The 21,413-nt window shown below is 48.1% G+C and overlaps 1 protein-coding gene and 1 long non-coding RNA gene across 9 annotated transcripts in view; one reads left to right on the top strand and one right to left on the bottom strand.

Annotated features, from left to right (window-relative positions):
- The first annotated feature begins 470 nt into the window (after positions 1–470).
- LOC128406683 (uncharacterized) lies at positions 471–4,366 on the top strand. Its single transcript, XR_008328576.1, has 2 exons — positions 471–1,338; positions 1,957–4,366. It is a non-coding gene; the product is annotated as an uncharacterized LOC128406683 (long non-coding RNA).
- Positions 4,367–10,186: 5,820 nt separating this feature from the next.
- Positions 10,187–21,413, bottom strand: part of ATP11C (ATPase phospholipid transporting 11C) — a 102,573-nt gene continuing 91,346 nt past the window's right edge. For 5 of the 8 annotated variants that reach the window (XM_053374914.1, XM_053374909.1, XM_053374908.1 and 2 more), the window contains one exon: positions 10,187–11,800. In XM_053374914.1, the coding sequence (XP_053230889.1) occupies positions 11,660–11,800 (141 nt within the window). In that variant the 3' untranslated portion in view covers positions 10,187–11,659. Of the gene's footprint in view, positions 11,801–18,939; positions 19,045–21,094; positions 21,184–21,413 lie in introns of those variants that run through there. The other 3 variants (XM_053374911.1, XM_053374910.1, XM_053374912.1) reach the window with 3 other exon arrangements.

The raw sequence follows: 21,413 nt of genomic DNA, 5'->3' as shown, positions 1-21,413 counted from the left end.
AGTTGGTGGCACTGGCTCAAGGGTGATGCTGACACCCCCACCTCCCGCTAAAGCCCCCAAGGTGATATCTTTCCGGTGATATCGGAGCTCAAAGTCGCATATGATTGTAAAAGTAAGTGCTGACACTGTAAATTGAGTTCAAACAGACTGGTAGCCAGTACCTTTCCTTCAGGAAAGATGAAGTGTGTTCCCTTCACCTGTATTTATGAAGTGCCTAATTTTTTCAGTTTTCCAAAGCAGCCCCAGGTACGACGCACCGCAGTAGTCTAGTCAGGAAGTGGTGATGGCATGGATCACGTTGGCCATTGGGGGGCAGGGATGGACACACCTTAGCTGGTGAAAAGCACTGCATCTCACATCCCCAGCAACAAAACTGGGCCTTGAGACGCTGCTCTGTGTCTTCCACTGTTTGCAGTATGGCCTATGGGCACAAAGGACATCGTCTTCCCTATGGTAGAAGACAAGACCTCACTGATGCGGTCCATAGAGAAGCAGAGCAATACGTTTAGCACCAACATGGCAGCAGGTGTTGCCAGAAGGAGGCATGCAAGGCACCATCCAGCCATCTTAGGGACTCCACTCCAGATTAGTGTAGGGTTTACTCCTTAAGCCTTTCCTTTCTTCCAAAGATATTCTGCAAGGCAGTTGTGTATTACAGCTGAACATTTTAGTGTCATGTCAAGCCATAACCCAAGGTTTACTGTACACAAACAAACTGGAGATTGGAGTGAAATAAACCATGATTGGTACACCAAGAACAAACCTTGACTTAACATCGTGGTTTATTTTTCCTTACTCCAGCACTAGCCGCGAGGAGCAAAGACGTAATTTGCTCATCTACAGTAAGTCATGACTTACAGTGATGTGCACAGATGGTCAGACACAAGTTGCAGTCTGTCTTTGAGAAAAACTGATATATACATGGAGTGCTAAAGTTTCTTATAACATTTTTGGGATAAAGTTAGAATATTGGCACTTGCAGAGCTAGAGCACATCACTGACACCTTGCCCATTTTCCTTTTCTTAAGAAGCCACCTAGCAAGATCCAAGAGCTGCAAATAGGAGACACAGAAGAGGATAGACCTTGTATGAAAGAACAACTCAGCAAAACTCTGGAGAAGTTGAATGAAATGGAACAACTGAGGGAGAAATTAAAAGCCAGTAAGCAGAATTGAAGCGGAGTTAATGGACATGCTGACAGTAACTCAGAAACTTCATGAGCAGGAAGAAGCAATGACAGACTTAATCCAGGAGCGAGATTACCTGAAGGACAAATTGAATTCTCTCCAAGTGGAGAGGGATCTCATCAGTAAAGAGATGCAAGGAGCGAAATCAATGGTAAAATATTATTAGTTTTTATTAAGATCCCTTTTCCTTTCTTTTTTACTATTTACAGTTTATTGATTTTTGTAAAATTGCAAAAGTGCATCTGCCAACCAACCTTTCCTTCCCAATGTCCTTTTAATAGCTTTCATTTTTCTGCTGGTCTTTTAATGGAAGGGGAAAGTAAGCCAGAAACCTTTACCAGTTGGATATCCTACCATCGCAAGTTAATTACAGTTCTAGGAATCGAGAGCAGATTTTCATAGACCAAATAATGCGCACAGACTGGGGGAATGTTGTGCATGCCCGTGTGAGGTCAGGAGCCTGTTCAGGCAAAGTAACAGCTGGCGGAGTGGAAGTGGAGCTGGTGGTCTAAAGCTGGCCTTAAATCTTGGAACAGGGGGATTTGGAAGCCATTGAGGGAAGGCTTGTGCTTCAAATCTAGTGGCAGGGGATGGGTCTTCTGGCTCCAACATATGGAGTTCCTGGCAGCAGGCAACCTGGAGAAAGGTTTGGGCATTAGAGAATTACGGAGCTCCAGGTCCCACCTTTCAAGGTAAATTCTTCATAAAACTGAGCAAAAAAACAGAACTTACTTATTGTGTGTTTCTTTTTATATAAAACCTGACTCAGGTCCAACAGATAAGAGAAAGGTCTCTTGAACTGGCGCAAGTGTTTGAGTCAAAGGAAGAGCAAAGTCAGACGGAACGCAATACACAGCAGCAATCTTGATATTTTATGGACCCTGTGGGCAAGCTTATAATGCTGAACTGGAAATCAACTTGTGTTAATTTTTATCACTTCATACTTATTTAAAAGAATATACACATTTTCACAAATATTTGTGTTGTTGAAACTGAAGTGATCTTTCTAAAGTGTGGTGGTATAGAGACAAATTGAGATGTGTGTGAGCTCATCGTGACAACCGCTCCGTAGCCACATCTCCAAGGGGAGTCCAAAAAATGTAGGCAGCTGTAATTGATCCCTGAGCTGGCAAAAGCTGGTATAGCGGTCAGCATGTTGGAATTTGGATTGGATGGCCTGGATTTGGGTTATTAATCCAGCCTTGTGAATGACTATAGTCCTGTGCACTGTTCCGTGGAGAGTTATCTCCATTTAATTCAGTGTCTGCTTTTGAATATAATAGGCTGAGCTTGTAGATCTTTAAACAAAGGTCTTCAGCCAGCCAGCAGTCTTGCAAAGTGTTTAATGGGATTTCTGCTTCATGCTAACCATTTAAGGAAGTCTCTAGCCTCTGCTCAAATCTTTTCCCATTTCCACTGCTGGATTTATGTATAGGCTAAGTAGGCTGAAGCCTAGGGTCTCTAAATCTATGGGGCTTCCCCAGCCAGCCCAACACCCAGCAGGCAGTCTCCCCTCTCCCCAAATTGCAAACCCAAGACTTCATGCGAGGGCAGGGCAACTTGGGCCCAGCAACTATGAGACTGGGGGCCAGCCAGTGGAGCCCAACTTGAAATTCTGGGGCCCAACTTGAATTTTTTTTGTGGGGCACTACTTCACAGCCAAAGTCTGCAAAATCTTAAGAGATATAAATCCATGTGCTAGGTCATTTTCACAAGGTCAGCAAAGCCCTTCAGAAGTCAGGTCTGTTACTGAGTTCTTATGCAAGTTTGTACAGTTTTCTGTATTTTTAAAGGAAAATTAGAGAAGATTTTGATGAGCTTGAGAAATAGGCAAAAGCCAACTTGCCCAATGTCAATTATAAAACAAGGAGACAAAGAGTGAGGGCACGGCAAAGAAGTGACAGAAGTGCACCTGATGCCTTAGATGCACTTTCTTCAAGAGATAAGTTTAGGATAAAATCCTTTATTCCTATATTCCTTTATTAGATGCACTTGAAGCCAATTTAAAAAGAGGTACTGTGTTGCAGAATTGTTTTCCATTCTTGCTATCCTGATAGTATCTAAGCAAGGAATTCAGCAAGGTGTAGAACTGTTGATGGAATATCTACCCAGAAGATATTGACCTGAAACTTCTTGAGGAACTTTTGCACTTTCACCTATATGTGAGACTAAGCCATAGGCACTGCACCGCCACTGGCTTTAAATCGGAACGCTGTTCCTGTTCATGTATAATGCTGGAGACACATGCCTGAGAACCCCTCTTTACATCAGGCTTGGGGACAGGTTGGTGTTAGGGAGAGGACATGCTAGAGAGGATCTTTCATAGGTTTGGATCTTCAGAGGAGGCCTGCAAGACGTCTCCAGTCTGATTTGGCCCTTATGCAGCGGAGAGCTGTATAGCGCTGTGAGTGTATGGCTTTTCCTTTAGTGTAAGGGGCTAACCGCGCATCAGAGCCACCTTGCCATAGAAGCCAACTCCTACGGACCAAAGAGAGATCTCCCCTCCCAATAAAATATATGAGGGGGGCAGCCCCCCACCTCCGTTGACGGGCATTACTATTCAAATTGTGTGTGTGCTGTGTCATGTGATTATGTGGGACGGGGCTTACCTGCTGCCACCCCCATTTTATTCAAATTGGCACCCCTTGTGCCAGCTCTCAAAGCGCCTTTAGAAACGCAAGGTGCACTTCTTAGGTAGATACTTTGTCCACTTAGCTCAGGACTGTACTAACAGGATTGTGTATCTCAAGAGTTTCAGGCTGGGGAGGGGGGGTTAAAAGCTGCTTTAGGCCGAGTCAGATCTCTGGCCCACCTAGGTCAGCCCTACCTGGAGATCCAGGAAACCGAACCTGTGATGCACCAGCATGCACCCCTTAAATGATAATTTTAGACTCTAGTCTTCACAATGCTGAAAAGGGGAAATATTTAAGTAATCTAAGAAGCTGCCTTATGCAGAGCCAGCTCATGGGACAATCTAGCTCAGTACAGTGGTGGACCTTGGGGTCAGCAGTGCCCTATGGGCTGCCAGAATTCAGCTACCTCCACTTCTTGCCTTCCACTTTATGTACATCATATTCAGGACTTTAAATTGTGCTTTTATATCAAATTTCCTTTTCTGCGTATATTGTAATATTTTACTGTTGCTATGGCCATTGGATAATGTGAATAAAGTTTTTTTTCATAATCTTTCTATGTACATCATATATGCAGCATCCTCGAGGCTTCGCACCCTCTAAGACCGAACCTAGTAAGGCGCTCCCCTAAATCTGCCTCTGCTCAGAACTGTCTATGACTGTCAGAGGCTCTCAAGGGTTCCAGGCAGGGTGACTGGCCCAGACCTACCTGGAGATGCCAAGGGTTGAACATTGGTGCCCTTCTGGATGCAGAGAGGATGCTCTGCCACTGAATTGCAGGCTTTCCCCCAGGTCTAACCTGGATTGAGCTCCGAAAGGATGTGCTCTAACCACTGAGCTCTGGTCCTCCTTCCACTTTTAACATTAAGTAAAGGTAAAGGGACCCCTGACCATTAGGTCCAGTCGTGGCCGACTCTGGGGTTGCGGCGCTCATCTCGCTTTATTAGCCGAGGGAGCCAGCGTACAGCTTCCGGGTCATGTGGCCAGCATGACTAAGCCACTTCTGGCAAACCAGAGCAGCGCACGGAAACGCCGTTTACCTTCCCGCGAGAGCGGTACCTATTTATCTACTTGCACTTTGACGTGCTTTCGAACTGCTAGGTTGGCAGGAGCTGGGACCGAGCAATGGGAGCTCACCCCGTTGCGGGGATTCGAACCGCCAACCTTCTGATCAGCAAGTCCTAGGCTCAGTGGTTTAACCCACAGCGCCACCCGCGTCCCACTTTTAACATTATCTGCAACCAAATAACTTCAGTTCAGCAGTGTAGGGAGATTCACCTGCAGGATTTCTGCCTGGCACTCTCAGCTGTTATAGAAGTCCAGAACTCCTGCCAGTAAAGGGAGGACAGCTTATGGCAGTGAGCACCATCTGTTCATCGCATACTGGACATCCCTTGTATCAGTCCAACGAAAGAGAGAAAGAATGTCCTAAAACACACTTCTCCTTTTTTTTAAAAAAAAAAAAGCGCTTTCACATTGCCACTCGGTAACCTCGGAACCGTGTTTAGCAGTGTACAAAAATAATGAAGGATAATGTATTTAAAATTCCCAACAAATATTGTTGTTGGGTTTTTTTTAAGTACCAACTGTCCCTGCTTTTAACAGTGCAGTCCTGTGCATGTTTAGTGATAAAAGGAAGTAGAACATCCAGATGAATTGCTGCTCTGCTTTTCAATTAGGTATGCACACGTTGAGTGTGGTGGCAGCAGCTGGGAATGTTAACTCTATATAGCAGCTTTGTTCCAAGTTCTATGTAAGCTGTCATTTCACATCAAAAAAGTTTGTGGGGGAAAAGCACTTATGTCCTGCGTGGGCTGTATAATTATGCTGCTGCTTCTTTTTTTACATTAGAGGTTCGGAAATTTGACAGGCAGACACTGCCCTCATTCTTTTGAGAGAAAGTTATGATTATTTTTTGTTCTTATTAAAATGGAGGGGGGTGGGATTTTGATCCTGATTCCTGAAGAAGCTTTCAATCTATTGAAGCAATATACATAGCTGCTCCTCTACCCAAATTGGATTTGGGGTGGTGGTGTTCATTTTACCAAATACAGTCATACCTCATTTGCTTCATGTTACGTTCTTTCAGGTTATGTCCCGCGGCAACCCAGAAGTACTGCAATGGGTTACTTCCGGGTTTTGCCGCTCGCGCATGCACAGACATGCAAAATGACATCCCGCGCATGCGCAGAAGCACCAAACCGTAACTCGCGCATGCGCAGACGCGCTGCTGCGGGTTGTGCTCTTTTCATGTTGCAAACGGGCCTCCTGTTCGCAACCAGAGGTACCACTGTACTGCTACTCCAGTCTCTCTGTACTACTCTGCGTCCATGGAATACACCATGTGGCTGAGCCACTGTAGTACTTGTTTGAAACTGGAGTAGAAATAGGTACTCCTCTCCCCCCCCCCCGAGTGTTTTGCAGTTAAGCATCCCAATGTCCTGTTAAAATATGATTTTAGTTCCATCCTCCAAACTGCTCCTGGCTTTTGAACCACTGATACTTCTCTGGGTTTTTAAATATTGTTTGTTTGGGATACTGTTTTCCTTCATGCAGCTGAAACGCTGTGGAAACAGCCCCTATATACAGCTGCAAAAAAAGGTGAGAGAAATGAAAGGACACAGCAAGTGTTGCCTGTGGTCTTACAAATACATTTGCAAAATTGCTAGACCCCCCCCCCAAGAGAAATTGGCTAGCTGGCTGACCTGCAACCTAAAAATAGGGAGGAAGGGGAAGCATTATTTCAATGCTTCTGTGCCGATAAGTGATTTTACCTGGCTGTAGACAAGAAGCTGGAAGATGTGATTATGGTCTGGGTCTGCAAGCGAAAGAGTAAAGTGAAGGGGGAGCAGCATTACCCACTGCCACCCACAAATGCTTTGCTAGGGTTGCCATATGTCTGGAATTTCCCGGACATATACAGAATACCGCATTCATCAGCGGCATCCAAGTGGAAATCAGCTAAATGTCTGGGAAAATCTGAACATATGGCTGCCCATGTCAGCAGTGCCGATTTTGCCAATTTCCCCTTAAAATAGCTCAAAAATGGCATTTTTGTGTGTGTGATTTGTGCTTATTACACAGAAAAGTCAGGTTCACTTAAGACAGGGGTCCTCAAACTTTTTAAACGGGGCTAGTTCACTGTCCCTAAGACACTGTTGGGGGTCGGACTATACTTTGAAAAAAAATATGAACGAATTCCTATGCACACTGCACATATTTTATTTCTAGTGCACAAAAAACAGGAAAAGTACAATATTTAAAATGAACAATTTTAATCAACACACACACACACACACACACACACACACACACATATATTATTTTGCCTGTGTCAGACCAATAAGTATTTCAATAGGAAGTATGGGCCTGCTTTTGGCAAATGAGATGGTCAATATCCGGTTCCATATTTGTCACTGCTAGTCGTAGCAAGTGATGCAAGTGTTCATCAGTTAGTCTGGATCTGGTTGGAGATTTCAGATGTTTCATTTGGGAAAAAGTCTGTTCACAGACCTAGGTGCTGCCAAAGATGGCTGCAAATTTGAGTGCATGGTTCTGAGATTAAGATATGTCTCAGAGAGGAGCTTGATTTGAATGCGTCTCATTGAGGGTTGTGGGGAACCACAGAACTTAAGCTCCAGGGAGAAAAAATGTGGGGTGGAAATTCAGTAACTGCTTAGTCCCATTTCGGGGGTGGAGATTCGGATGAACCCATACCATTTATTTTTTCAAAGCCTGCCTCCGCCTGGGCTCCTCTTGGATGGCAGGCAGACGTTTACTTGTGAGCAACCCGATGCTGAGTTTTCCTTGCGAGCAAGCGCGCCTTGGATCGCAGCCCAGCTCCCAAGCACTTTTCCCAGGACAAAAACTCGCTAGGATGATGGCAGCCGTCTTTTTCCTTGGATGTGATCCCCAGTGGCCCCAAGGGTGTTTCCTCATGAGTAAGCACTGGAGCCCTGCGTTCTTTGTGAGTGACCTTCTTCCCCTTTTCCCTGCCTTCTGAGCATAGCTCTCCATCAGTGTGGAGGCTGCTGCAGGCAACGGAGGGTGAGCCCGGTTGGAGGAGGCGGTGGTTGGGGCCGCCGAGCTGGGCTGCAAGGATAACAGGGCTGGATCAGGTGGAGAGGGCGGCGGAGCGCAGGGCGTGAGCGAGCAGCATGGTGGCTGGTGATTGAGAGACAGGCCTCAAGGCAAGGCAGGGCCAGGAGGGGTAAATCCTGACCCGCCTCTTTCCCTCCTGCCTGCTCTGCTTAAAGGCACCGTGGAGCAAGCTCTCCAAAGCGCTTTGAGTCTCCTCAATGGCTTTGCAATGGGTTCTGCAGTGGCTGGGCGGATTTATGACCCTGGCGGGCTGGATTCGGCCCGCATCCCATAGTTTGAGGACCCCTGACTTAAGACAACAAACTTCACCAAGCTCAATCAGAACATACCAAAGTTTATTGATTATTTCAAAACAAAACAAAAAAAGGTTTGTTTTCATAAGGGAAAAGAAGGAGCGAGTTGCATTCATAAAAGTTAACATTCACATTCCATTGTCATTATATAAAGCAACATGAACGTATAAAATTGCAGTTGAAGTGATAAAAATTAAGAATGCAGTCCTGCTGGGTTTTCGCAAGAAGCTGAAAAATGCATCTTAAAATCTGTATATATAATTTTACACCCTCCCCCCCACCCCGTATTTACAAAAACAAATGAACAAATGTATTTTCCAGAAGTTCTGCTTCAGATTTAAGTCAGGCAAGTTTCAAGATATTGACACAAGTCTCTTTGGACTGGTGTGGCACAGGTGCAAAGCTGAATTTAATTTTTTGTTTGCTTATTCCGTGTCACTGGCCATATGCGAAATTTCAGCAACAATTATATTGCCTTGGGAAGAGGGAGTGAAGCCACCAGCCACACTTAGCTGCTGGAAAATACAGAATGAAGTGCAGAGAAGGTTAGTATTGATTAAGGCCCGGTCTATGCAGAGAGCAGATCACCTGGGAAAACTGCAGCAGAACTATACCATGTTAGAATGAGTTTCCCATGAAAAGGAGCACATCAGGGAGCTGTTTAGGCCATTTCTCTCTAAAATCCAGTTTTCCATGTGAAGCAAGTCTGACCACCATCCCACTGGAGGACGCAATGGACGGGGATTCAATTGGGAGGTCCCCCATCTCCTATCTAAAGTGGCACAGTCCATTTTTTAAGCACCCACCCCCATCTTTTCTGTGTTGTAGGCCAGACCAAACCCATCATTTTACAAATGGGATTTCAAAGGAGCCATCTTTCCTCTTTTCTTCCTCCAAGCCTCTGCATAAATCTCAATGAACTGCTAGGTTTACATTACTTTCGGGTGGACTGGACCCTTCAGTGGAGCTGAAATGAAACTGTCTCTGAGGTGGCTTGGTATTTCCGAAAGCAACAAAATGCAGAAACCATACTTTGGAAAACTTACCAAATTAATGTTACTTGGGGGTAGGGAGGGTGGGTGGATGGGTGATAAGCTTGAGGCTTCTCCTGACTCACTTTGAATAAAAAGCACCCCCCCAAAAAAAACAACAACAACGAAACCACAATAAAACCACCACACTCCTCGAACTAAAATAAATGGGAGGTGCAGAGTGAATCCTAATCACAACCACTAGGCAAAAGGCTGCCTGTAGGGAGCCTGCCATCCCCCAGGTGTTATGGACCACACCTCCCTTATCACTAGTCATGTGGGCTGGGGCTGATGGCAGCTATGGTCCAATAACATCTGGAGGACTTCAAGGTTCTCCTTCCCTGATACAGAGAACATTAGAGCTGAACATTTCAGCACTAGCACTGGAGAAGTCACAAAAGAACTGACTGAAATATGCATATAAACATCCCTCCCAAATGATTTGGCACTCAGGCTGCCTTTGGGACCTATCTGGACACTGCAGGTGAGACATGGATCAAATTAAGAACGGTTATTCCAAGAGTGGCAAGAACCACACCACTGGTTTCATTCCCGAGAGATGTGGGACATTGCCAGCCTCCCCACTAACATCTAGCAATTCTCCAATATGTCCTTTGTAGGCACAGCGGAAGTGAGAAGTTCTGATTTACTGGCCCCATTGTGTTTTTTTAAAGAGGTGGCAATGGGGAAAGAATGAGCAAAGGAAGACTGAACTTTGATTAAATGCTGGGGAGTTTTAGGAGTAGCCCCAGTCGCCACATGCCACATCATCACAGGCTCAGATCTGCTACAAAAACGTTTTAACTGGACCATACATATGCCCTACTGTTGTGGAATTGCTTGCTGCTGGTGAATATCCTTTGCCTTGCATAGAAGCAATGTGTGAACCGAAGCTTACACTCTTTTAACTTGAATCGTAAATTCCAAACCAGTTTTCTATAGGGCCTCTTCCACCGTTGCAGGAAGTGCTGAGGTTGTGTGCAACGCTCACGGTAAAGGAGAGGGAGGGGGAACCCGTGGTGCTCTGTGTCCACGGCATGTGCCCAAACGAGCCACATCAGACACTACATGGCGGCAAACGCATGCACCCACCAGACACGTGCAGCTGAAGGCATGCTTGGCGTTGCACATGCAAAATAGCGCCAGGTGGCCACATTGAAAGGATTCTGCAGGGGACGTCTTTGAAACCTATTGTTGGAATTGGCCATTAAGATGCGCCACACTTTGGAGGAGATTGAGGGTGATGCGTCTCCTGCCTCCCTTCACAGAACAGAAGGGATAACAGTACAGGCTGTTTTAGGTTTTGCATCCCACACCCTTTCAAAAAAGGGGGGGAGGGAGGGCTGATGTCTCATGGGTTGGACCTGCCACCCGCTCAACAGAATACGGAAGAGGAGGACAAGGTTAGCACAGCAAAGAACCCATGGCTTGCATCCTTCGACGGTGCTTGGGACACTAACTTGAGCTTGTGAAGAAGTCATACATTCTAGGCAACGTGGCAACCTGCATCCAAAAGGCAGGTGCGCAAGCTCATCACAGCAGAAGTCAAAGCAGGTCAGAAAACGCAGGTCCCACATTTCCACACAGCCAAAGGACACCAATCTAGTTTGGGTGAGTGGGGGGAATAGGTGCATGTTCACTTTGGCTGTGAGATACCTGTTTGGTGGGAGGAGAGAGAGCCTGGACAAAGGACACATTTCAAAAAGGTGGGAATTAACCTCAGGTTTTGAGATGGACTGGGAGAATGGGTGCTTCAGTTGTTTTGTTTTCCAGGTATTCCTGATGGGTCGGATTGGATGGGAGAAAAAAATGGGGTGTGTTTTCTCCAAATGTCCACATTTTTCCTTTAAAAGGGTATGGCACAACTTTCTCATTAGAGGAACTGGGGTGGCGATGGGGGAAATTAAGATTCTGCCAACAAACATCATTTATGGCTTAGCAACAGAATGGTTATCTACCAAAAATTCCTAGTGCTATTTTGGGGGAACTGTAACATACCTCTTGTGCTATATCTTTGGTTGGAAAGGGGGGGGGGGGACAGAGCCATACACAGCTCTTCCTCTTCCTTGGACAAGGGTGAAGATGGCTGAACAGAGGACAGATCATCCATCACAGCGGGCAAAAATCTCACACAATTTTTGTCATCAAAACAGCAAGGTTGCTTTCTCAAAACTTGCATTAGGAAGGGGGAGGAACAGATGAAAAGGATGACACCCCCCCCCTTTATGTTGATTTTTTTTTTAAAAAAAATCACAATGCAAACCAAAGGTCCTCTTAAAAACAAAAAAGCCAAAAAGCCTAACCAAAATATAGAACCATTTGTATTTTTCTTCTTTTTCTGGTGGGCCTGATTTGCTTCCAAGCGTTCATTTTTGACTCTGAGAGTGCTGTTCGTTTAGAACTGTGTGCTGGGGTTAAAATCTTTGCATCTGAAGTATCCTGAGATGGCAACGTTCTGCAAAATTAGTCACGGAGCTCCCTGGCTTTCCTTCAGTGGTGTAGCTGTTCCCCCGCGGTTTGTAGGACAACAGCATTGGCAGCTCCAGGGGGTTAGGCTGTAAAAAAAGAAAAAAGGGGGGGGGAGAGACGGAGGGGACGGGTTGGGAAGAAGGAGAGAGAAATTCAGCTTAAGTTGTTGTTGTCAACATGGACCAGGAAGGGAAAGAAAGAGATAGCAGTGTGGCACCATGTCAGAAATCAAGGCTTAGAATTTGCAAGGAGTTAAAGAGCTACATGATTTGCAAAGGAGTTGGGGAGGGAAAATGCCAAACCAAATTCACAATTAAGCAGATAAGCGCTATGATTAGAATTCTGGGAGCTGTAGTTTGTTAAGGGTGCTCCCCCCCCCCACTCCCAGAGCTATACATCCCCGTGTGTTTTATCAATCAATCCATCCCAGGGCACTCTGCAAATTGCAGCCCTGTGAGGGGAAACAGGGGTCTCCCAGCAAACCTCTACTCCCTTGGTGAACTACAGTTCCCACAGTTCTTTGGGGAAAGCCATTGCTCTTTAAAGTGGCATCCTAGTACTTTAGACGTATGCTGGGGATGTGGCTAGTGGGGTTAGCAGAGCATCATGTGCATTCAAACGGGTTAATTGTGCAACTCTGTTTAGGGAAGGACCTCCGCACAGTGCTAAAACACATACTTCGCATGCTCCTTTGCTTTGCTGTGATTATCACAGGACGCTTCGTGCCTCTGTGAACAGCCACATCCCCTTCGTGAGATATGGGGACGGGATTCTTTCATTCGCCAAGCTGAGGGGCAAGGTGAGGAGGGACGCCTGAGGCTGCCAGAAAATAAAAAGCTTGGGTGCCACCTAGCGTTGAAGGGAAGGTTTGCTCTCTTGTCTTCTTCCAAGTATGAAATCTCACCTCACCTTTCTGCTAACCACGGCAGCTTTCCACACTGCCCACTTAACAAAGCTGCCTAGATATAAATGCAAGTTTTAGAGTTCTATCTACAGTTCTTCATGTGCCTCTTCTTTGAGAGGTCCGGAGGGTGGCAACACGAGAATGGGGCCTTCTCTGTAGTGGCTCCCCTTCCGTGGAATGCTCTCCCCAGGGAAGTTCGCCTGGTGCTTTCATTATACACCTTTAGGCGGAAGGCAAAAACATTCCTTTTTAACCAGGCCTTTTGGTTGATTTGATTGACATCCTAGGCCCATTTAAAATGTGGGGTTTTTTTGGGGGGGTGTTATTGGGTTGTTGTTTTTATTTTGATTATGCATTTCGTGTTTTTATATTTTGATTTTATTCTGTGAAGATGCCCTGAGACCTGCTGGTATAAAGCAGTACTGTATATGAATTCAATAAATAAATAATAAATAAAGACAGCGTTTATTTTAAGGAAGATGTCACTGTGCAAATCTGCCTCACTGGTTTCCTTTGTGTTTATTTGCTTTAAGAGGCCATGGCGGAGCTATTTAACTTTTATGAGACTGATTCCTATCTGCTCTCTGATCAACAAATGATGGTATGCCATTTTATTGCTCAGTGCAAGTCACCCAAGTTACATTGTAGAATAACAGGGTGTCCTCCATGTATTTTGTGGTTTTATATCTTTATTTTGCTCTGTGAACTGCCCTGAGACCCTAGGTATGAGGCAGTGTATTAATTCAAACAACAACAACACTCTAGAGGTGGGGAACACTGGGCCCTGCCATCGCTGCTGAATAACTCCTATCTTCCTTGGCCACTGGCCATGCTTGCTTGGGCTGATGGGAGTTGTAAAGTTCAGCAACATCTGGAAGGCCAAAGTACCCCCCACGCCTTCCCATATAAACTAATAGCAAAACCATGTTCCCAGGTCCCAATTCTTACTTGGCCGAAACAGCACCATCCACACACAAGGAGATTCTCCCAGTTGGCCTGCAGTGACTGAACTCTGGTATTGGCCTCTCTCTTTCCCCACACTTTATATTTAACTGATGGGACAGACGGGAATTTCAGAAATTGTAACAGGGGTGGAGCATCCTTGGGACTCTACTCAGTCACTGTTGCTTATTTCTGACTCTGCACCTTCCTCAGGTGTTTCTGCCTGGCTGGAGTGTATCCTGAACTCCCATAACACCTCCCTGCTTGCTTGCCTGGATGGATAGAGAGGGCTGGGTGTAGAAACTAGAGTACGGCACAGAAGGTGGCTTCATGTTCATTGCTCCACTCCCTTGTAGGGATGCTGGCCTAAGGAAAGCACAACCAGCTGAGGTTCACTAGGCCAATGTATTGGGTTGTGGCCAGTGTAGAGCAGTATACTTGTTCTGCTGTTGGATGTCATTTGGCAGAAGGGAATACATAAGCAGGTGGGTGGCAACTTTGCTGAACCATTTCCCACCAATGCAACTTTTGTGTTGGATTCCTCTGTTGTGCAACATTAAAACTCACCTGTCTGCAAATGCAATAATCCTTGCATTAACAAACAGAATGAAGTCCATTATTTATTATTGTTCTTAATTATCAATGGACATTCTTATAGTTGTGTTTAGCTGTCCTTGATTTGTTTTCCATTTGGAAGGCAGATTCTAGCGTTTTATAATAAATACATTTTAAAACAAACAAGCAAACAAGCAAGCAAACAAACAAACAAACAAGCAAACAAGCAAACAAACAAACAAACAAACAAACAATGACTTGGTGCTTCATGCCCCCATATTATGTAACAGAGGAAAAACTTGAAAACAGAGATGACTATTACGGGCATGAAATGGACCATATGCATCTACAGGGCGATATTTTAAATGGAAGTAGGAAGGTGATTGGTTTGGCATTCTTCCCTCTTTGTTACATGTGGCAATTAACACACTTTTGAGAATCAAAAACATTTAGGAAGGAGTTGCGTACAGTGTGTGAAGAATACACAACAGACACAGAATCCACAGATAGATGGACTCATGTTATTCTATATCAACAGGCAATCAAAGCCAGGTGATGTCAAAATACAGAGATTTTGCAAGTCTTATTCAGATAGGAGCAGCATGCAGCTAGCAGTTAAATACCATCAAATCATTTAAACACCTCACAAGTGCAATGCCAGAATACTTGGGGAGTCAATGGAAGCCAGTTGTTCTTTCCTTCCAATTGAAATTTTCACTTCTAGAGTCACCAAGAAACCAACATGGATTCATCGATGCTTAAAACTGAGCACAATTCTCCAAAAACCTCTTGGGCCCCACTGAAATCCACAGAGGCACTCAAGTCTCTGTGGTTTTTGGAGGACTGTACCAACTGCAGGTTTGATTAACTCCAAAAGAAGCTTATGCTAGGGCTGGGGCAATTACCGTATTTTTCGCACCATAGGACGCACTTTTTCCCCTCCAAAAATGAAGGGGAAATGTGTGTGCGTCCTATGGTGTGAATGCAGCCTTTCGCTGAAGCCTGGAGAGCGAGAGGCATCGGTGCACACCGACCCCTCTCGCTCTCCAGGCTTTAGGAAGCTATCCGCAAGCCTTGCAAGCCCGGCGGGAGTTCCCGCGGGCTCACAAGGCTTGCGGGCAGCAGCCTGCAGCCCCGGCAAGTGTCCGCAAGCCTTGCGTGCCGGCGGGAGGTCCCGACGGGCGCGCGAGGCTTGGGGCGGCAGCCTGTCACCCGAAGCTTCGGGCGAGTGTCTGCAAGCCTTGCGCGCCCGGCGGGAGGTCCCGACGGGCGCGCGAGGCTTGGGGCGGCAGCCTGTCACCCGAAGCACGGGGAGCCCCCCGAGGGCTCTCCGTGCTTCGGGCGAGTGTCTGCAAGCCTTGCGCGCCCGGCAGGAGGTCCCGACGGGCGCGCGAGGCTTGGGGCGGCAGCCTGTCGCCCGAAGCACGGGGAGCCCCCCGAGGGCTCTCCGTGCTTCGGGCGAGTGTCTGCAAGCCTTGCGCGCCCGGCAGGAGGTCCCGACGGGCGCGCGAGGCTTGGGGCGGCAGCCTGTCACCCGAAGCTTCGGGCGAGTGTCTGCAAGCCTTGCGCGCCCGGCGGGAGGTCCCGACGGGCGCGCGAGGCTTGGGGCGGCAGCCTGTCACCCGAAGCACGGGGAGCCCCCCGAGGGCTCTCCGTGCTTCGGGCGAGTGTCTGCAAGCCTTGCGCGCCCGGCGGGAGGTCCCGACGGGCGCGCGAGGCTTGGGGCGGCAGCCTGTCGCCCGAAGCACGGGGAGGCGTCCGGAGGGCTCTCCGTGCTTGGGGCGACAGGCTGCAAGCCTTGCGCGCCCGGCGGGAGGTCCCGACTGGCGCGCGAGGCTTGGGGCGGCAGCCTGTCGCCCGAAGCATGGGGAGGCCTCCGGAGGGCTCTCCGTGCTTGGGGCGACAGGCTGCAAGCCTTGCGCGCCCGGCGGGAGGTCCCGGCGGGCGCGCGAGGCTTGGGGCGGCAGCCTGTCACCCGAAGCACCGGGAGCCCCCCGAGGGCTCTCCGTGCTTCGGGCGAGTGTCTGCAAGCCTTGCGCGCCCGGCGGGAGGTCCCGACGGGCGCGTGAGGCTTGGGGCGGCAGCCTGTCACCCGAAGCACGGGGAGCCCCCCGAGGGCTCTCCGTGCTTCGGGCGAGTGTCTGCAAGCCTTGCGCGCCCGGCGGGAGGTCCCGACGGGCGCGCGAGGCTTGGGGCGGCAGCCTGTCGCCCGAAGCACGGGGAGGCGTCCGGAGGGCTCTCCGTGCTTGGGGCGACAGGCTGCAAGCCTTGCGCGCCCGGCGGGAGGTCCCGACGGGCGCGCGAGGCTTGGGGCGGCAGCCTGTCACCCGAAGCTTCGGGCGAGTGTCTGCAAGCCTTGCGCGCCCGGCGGGAGCTCCCGCCGGGCGCGCAAGACTTGGGGCGGCAGCCTGCACCCCGAAGCATGTGGAGCCCTCCGGAGGGCGCCCCGTGCTTCGGGCAGGTGTGCGCAAGGCTTGGGGCGGCAGCCGCGGCTGGGGGGGGGAATAAATTTTTTTTATTCATTTCCCCCCCCCAAAAAACGAGGTGCGTCCTATGGGCCGGTGCGCCCTATAGAACGAAAAATACGGTACTTCTTTGGGGAATGAGCTGGGATTCAACTCTCCTTCTGTGAAACTTGTGATGGCTATGGGGCTCCAAATGGGTTCTGACAACCTGCTCCACCTTAGCTTAGTGGTACAGGATTTGCCCTGTGTGCAGAAGGGCCCAAATTCAATCCCCATCATCTCCAGGTGGGGCTGAGAGAGAACCCAATCCTGGAGAGCCACTGCCTGTCAGTGTAAACACTACTGAGTTAGATGGACCAATGGTCCGACTCAATATAAGCTAGATACCTGTGTTCCTTGCAAGCCCAGAAATATCAGACTCTGTATCTGTTGAGACACACAAGGCTCTACACACCACTTTGCACACTGGCACATTAAGTGCACTTAATGTAACAGAAAAAGCAATAGAAGTGGTGTCTGCCATAAAACGTGTGCAAGTGAACCCAACTGGAATAGAAGCCACACATCCCCCAATCCCAAAGGTCTCCAAGGCTTGGGTGAAAAAGGAGCTAACTATCCTCAAAAAGCAGCCTTCCTGTATAACCAGCTGCTGAATAACTATCACCATACCAAGGTTCTTTCTAAAAGGATTAACGTACAAAGGCCACCGATATCCTAAACACAGTAACTACAATCTTGTGGCTCAGGATGTTGACAGAATGAACGAAGGCAAAATGAGTTGGGCTTATTAACATTTTTAAGGGGGGGGGGGAGGACAAACAGAAGGACCTTCTGCATAAAGAACAGATCCCACTTCCACTGGCTGTAGCTCATCTGCTAATTGCACAAAAAAACTGGAAGGGTTTGGATAATTTGCAGTTGCCTGCTTGGACAATGGCTCTCATGGAACATGGGGGCTAGCTGGCGAAAAGAGGATGAGCCCCCTCTGCGCCGGCCCTAAATAGGGCAGGCCACGCCCCCCCAGCCAGCCGATTGACTAGCTGGGGGGGAAGACGCGGCTGGGATTCCCCTGCTCTCGCGGGGGCTGAAACCAGCCCCCGCTCACGTGGGGGTGGGCGTGAAGCCCGCAACCCCACCTCCTGGGCAGGCCGGAAGTGGCTTTGCCTGCTTGGACAATGGCTCTCATGGAAAAGTTGACTAAATGCTAAAAAGGCACTGAACGGACAGCAAATGGAAAATGATTCTGCAGAAGTACGGCATGCCTGTACAGCAGGGGTAAGCAACCTAAGGCCCATGGGCCACAAGCAGCCCTTGGGGGTTGTTTAACCGGCCCACGAGCTGCCCCTGAACAGAGCCGCCCACTTGGAGAGTTCCCACGCACTGCACTAAACCGGCGCAGCGCAGGGACTCGCTTCCATGGCACCAGAAATCGTGTCTGCGCAGATGATGGAAATCACGAGCGCACACGCGATCTGGCCCATGGAGGGTCTCCGCTGGAGTGAACCGAGGTAAACCTTGCCAACCCCTGCTTTACAGCATGCGTATCAGAAACGGACTCAGGCATGCAGTCTCCGGGGAATTATGGCAGGGTCTATTAGGCTAACTTCTGCACCTTATTCTCATGAGAGATGAGGATTTTTCCCTCCCCCTGTTATTGTATGGGGCTTCTCATGTTGCTACACTGGAAAAGTCAAATGAAAGCATTTACAAAGTAAAATAGTAATAACAACTGCATGCAAATTCTGTCCATCCCTTCATCTGTGTACTTCAGTTTTGACAACAAAGGTTTCAGGGAACTGGGGATGTCTCACGGTTTTTCTGGCCAGGGTTGGGGGTATCTGGCAACTCCCCTGGCTTTCATGGCTCCAGGAAAGAGAGAAGTAGCCACAGGTTGAGGGACCTGTGGAAAAGGGCAACAAAGACCCAGAAGTGTGCAGAAGTCGAGAAGCAAACTAGGCTCCTCTGGCTTCTGGGCCTTTTTCCAGAAAAAAAGATCCATGCATCTCCAAACACCTTCTAAACCTCAAACAAGATGGCCACAAAGCTTTTACTGAACGAAAAGCTTTCAATGCTCTGGCCTGTGCTAGGTATTAGGTTAAAAAGAGAAGAGGGGAACACCCCCCCCCCCGCTTCTGGTTATCTTGCTTTTAATAAAAACATCTCCACTAAAAAAGAAGAAAATCCAAAACTCCCAAATGGTACCCGAAACCCGTATGGCAGGCATTGTACCTGGCGATGTTTGGCAAGGGGGGTTGCCAGCCCCAGTGGCTGAGATTACAAGAATCACATTTTAATTGATTTCAGGGATCACTTGGTTAATCCATGCCTTTCCAGGCCCTAATTCTCGAGAACAGGATACCTGTCACAATACATTAGATTCGTCTGAGAAGGTTCTTAAAAGGAGAGGTCTGACTGATGGTCTGGTCGGCACTGAACTGGCTGCAATCCTAGGGCGCCCTCTTTTCTGCAAAGGGTGAGGCAAACAGAGTATAAAGCACATGGAAATGCAACAGATGACCTGGGCAAAGCGAGGTTAACAAGGCAACGCAACTGAGCTCCGGAAGCTAAAATGGAAACGAAAAACTTTAAAAGGAAAGGGTGGCAGGGGAGGGGTGGGGGGAGGGTGGAGAGACAGCACACAACTTACTGTGAGAAAAGTGGACCAGTTTGTGAAGGAAAAAAAATCTCCTTCCCAGATATCAACTGAGAAGCATGTGGTTCATTTTCACAACTCCACTCAATGGAGCAGAGAAAGAAAGCCTCGCCCTATTGGCTTTCTGCTCCATTCAGAGTGTGGGGGAAATACAGCTTACATGCCTTCAACGACTGCCTGCTATCCCCCACCTGAGAGGCCTCACTGATTCTGAGCTCCATCTTCTGCAGGACCTGCCTAGTAAATTAACCAGGATTCTCTGTGTACTAGCCTCACGGGGCCCTTCATGGATAGGAGGGAACAGCAGGGTGCAACACTGGCCCCCATTATCGCCAAGAAGTATGAAGCCTCTGGACTGGCCAGGCCTTGGAAAATGTATAGGCCACCAGCCACCTATAGAATCGTGGAGTTGGAAGGGACCCTGACAGCCATCTAGTTCAACCCCCTGCAATCCAATTTGAAACCATACCCTACTTAGCTTTGCAAATGTGCTGGAGGTTTTATTGCTGCAGTCTTGTGGCTGTCCGTTCCAGCTCAACAAAAAGGTTCATGTCTATATACTGTACTTTGTTCCTGTCTTAAGTGTATTTCGAAAAGGTGTCTAAGCATCATTAATGCAGGCACTAGCCTAAGATTAGGGGGAAAGCTGTTCCACTGTACAGGGGCCACCACAGAAAAGGCCCTGCCTCTATCGACCACTGGCTATATTCCCATAGGCTTCGGCATGACAAGGCAGGCCCCACCAAGTAACTCACTCTGGTGATGCTAGTGCAGCAGAAACAACATGGGAGGCAGCAGTTATGAGTTACTGGCAGACGCTGTACTTCTTCAGTGGTTTGATTTCACCCCCCTCCCCCGGAGGTGCGCCCCACTGTCTCTCGAGACAGATCCATGCCAACAACAAACTAATGCAAATTTAAAAAACAAGTGTTTCCCCACCTTCAGTCTGAAATGGTACCTTTACATTATCTTCCGCCCTGGAGCTCCACCACTGCATCCCATTGAAAGGACTGCCTGGCAGCTGACCTGCGTGAGCTGACTCCACCAAAGAGGGAGCGTGGAGGCAGGGAGAAGGAGAAAACACTGGACAGGCAGGGGTAATGGTCCTATCTGTGGTATTTGCTTTAGTTTTTTTATTTCCTCCAAGGAGCTCAAGGTGACGCACCTGGCTCTGTTATCTCCATGCTATCCTCAACCCACCAACCCTGCAATGTAAAATCGTAGAAATGTGGAGTTGGAAGGGACCTTGAGGTATCATCTAGTCCAACTTCATGCAATGCAGGAATATGCAGCTGGCACACACAGGGATTGAACCTGCAAACTTGACATTGTCACTACTATTGTCAGCAACTACTAGGCTGACAGGTGGTGACTTTATGTGTAAAGTGCCTTGAGTCCCATTGGGGTGGAAATAAATTGATAATGATGATGAAGTTGATGATACTGGTTACTGGCCCAAGGTCATCCAGTGAGCTTCCTGACGGGAGTGGGGATTTGAATGCAAGTCTAATACCCTAACCATTACACCACCACTGGCTCTTCCATGGATGGTTCAACCACATAAGCTGCTCAACGCTGGCAGCTGCAATCTCCAAGCAGTCAGCTTCAGAGCCTTGTCAGGCACAAAGACAGCTGGGCTATTGGGGAGGGGGAAGATTGGGATGCTTTTGGAGAAGGGGAGAGATGGAACGACAGGAGGAAGCAATGCACAGTGAAAAGCAGAAATGCAAGGAGATGCATCTTCAAAAAGAAAAGGCAAGACACACACACACACATATTATCAAGGAGGTTATATGCGTAGAGAGAAAGGAAAGCAGCTAAGTGGCTCAAGGGCTTCCAATTATTAGAGAAGAAAGATCACCTTATTCATTCAGAGAAGCTGTGATTGCTGGAAGTTTGAGAGAGCACAAAGATAGTAGACGTTCCCGAGGAAGGAAGGCGCCTCGTTACCTGGTTCAGAAGGGCACAAAAGAAAAAAGGATGAGATTTCAAAGAGGCAGGGAGGTAGGTGGGTGCAGAGAGGAATGCGGGGACAGGCGGGGGGGGGGAGCAAGAGAGAGAGATTACAAATGAAGTTTCCACTCAAATGCCTCCTCAACATGGGGGAAGGCGCTGTTAATAAAAACCAGGGAGAACAGAATATGTTGAGATAGAGAAGCACTGAAGAGTTAGAGACAAGA

The sequence above is a fragment of the Podarcis raffonei genome, chromosome Z (genome assembly GCF_027172205.1).
Source record: "Podarcis raffonei isolate rPodRaf1 chromosome Z, rPodRaf1.pri, whole genome shotgun sequence".
Classification (NCBI taxonomy): Eukaryota; Metazoa; Chordata; class Lepidosauria; order Squamata; family Lacertidae; genus Podarcis; species Podarcis raffonei.
The sequence above is the reverse complement of the archived record's forward strand: the minus strand, read 5'-3'. Positions and strand labels throughout refer to the sequence as shown.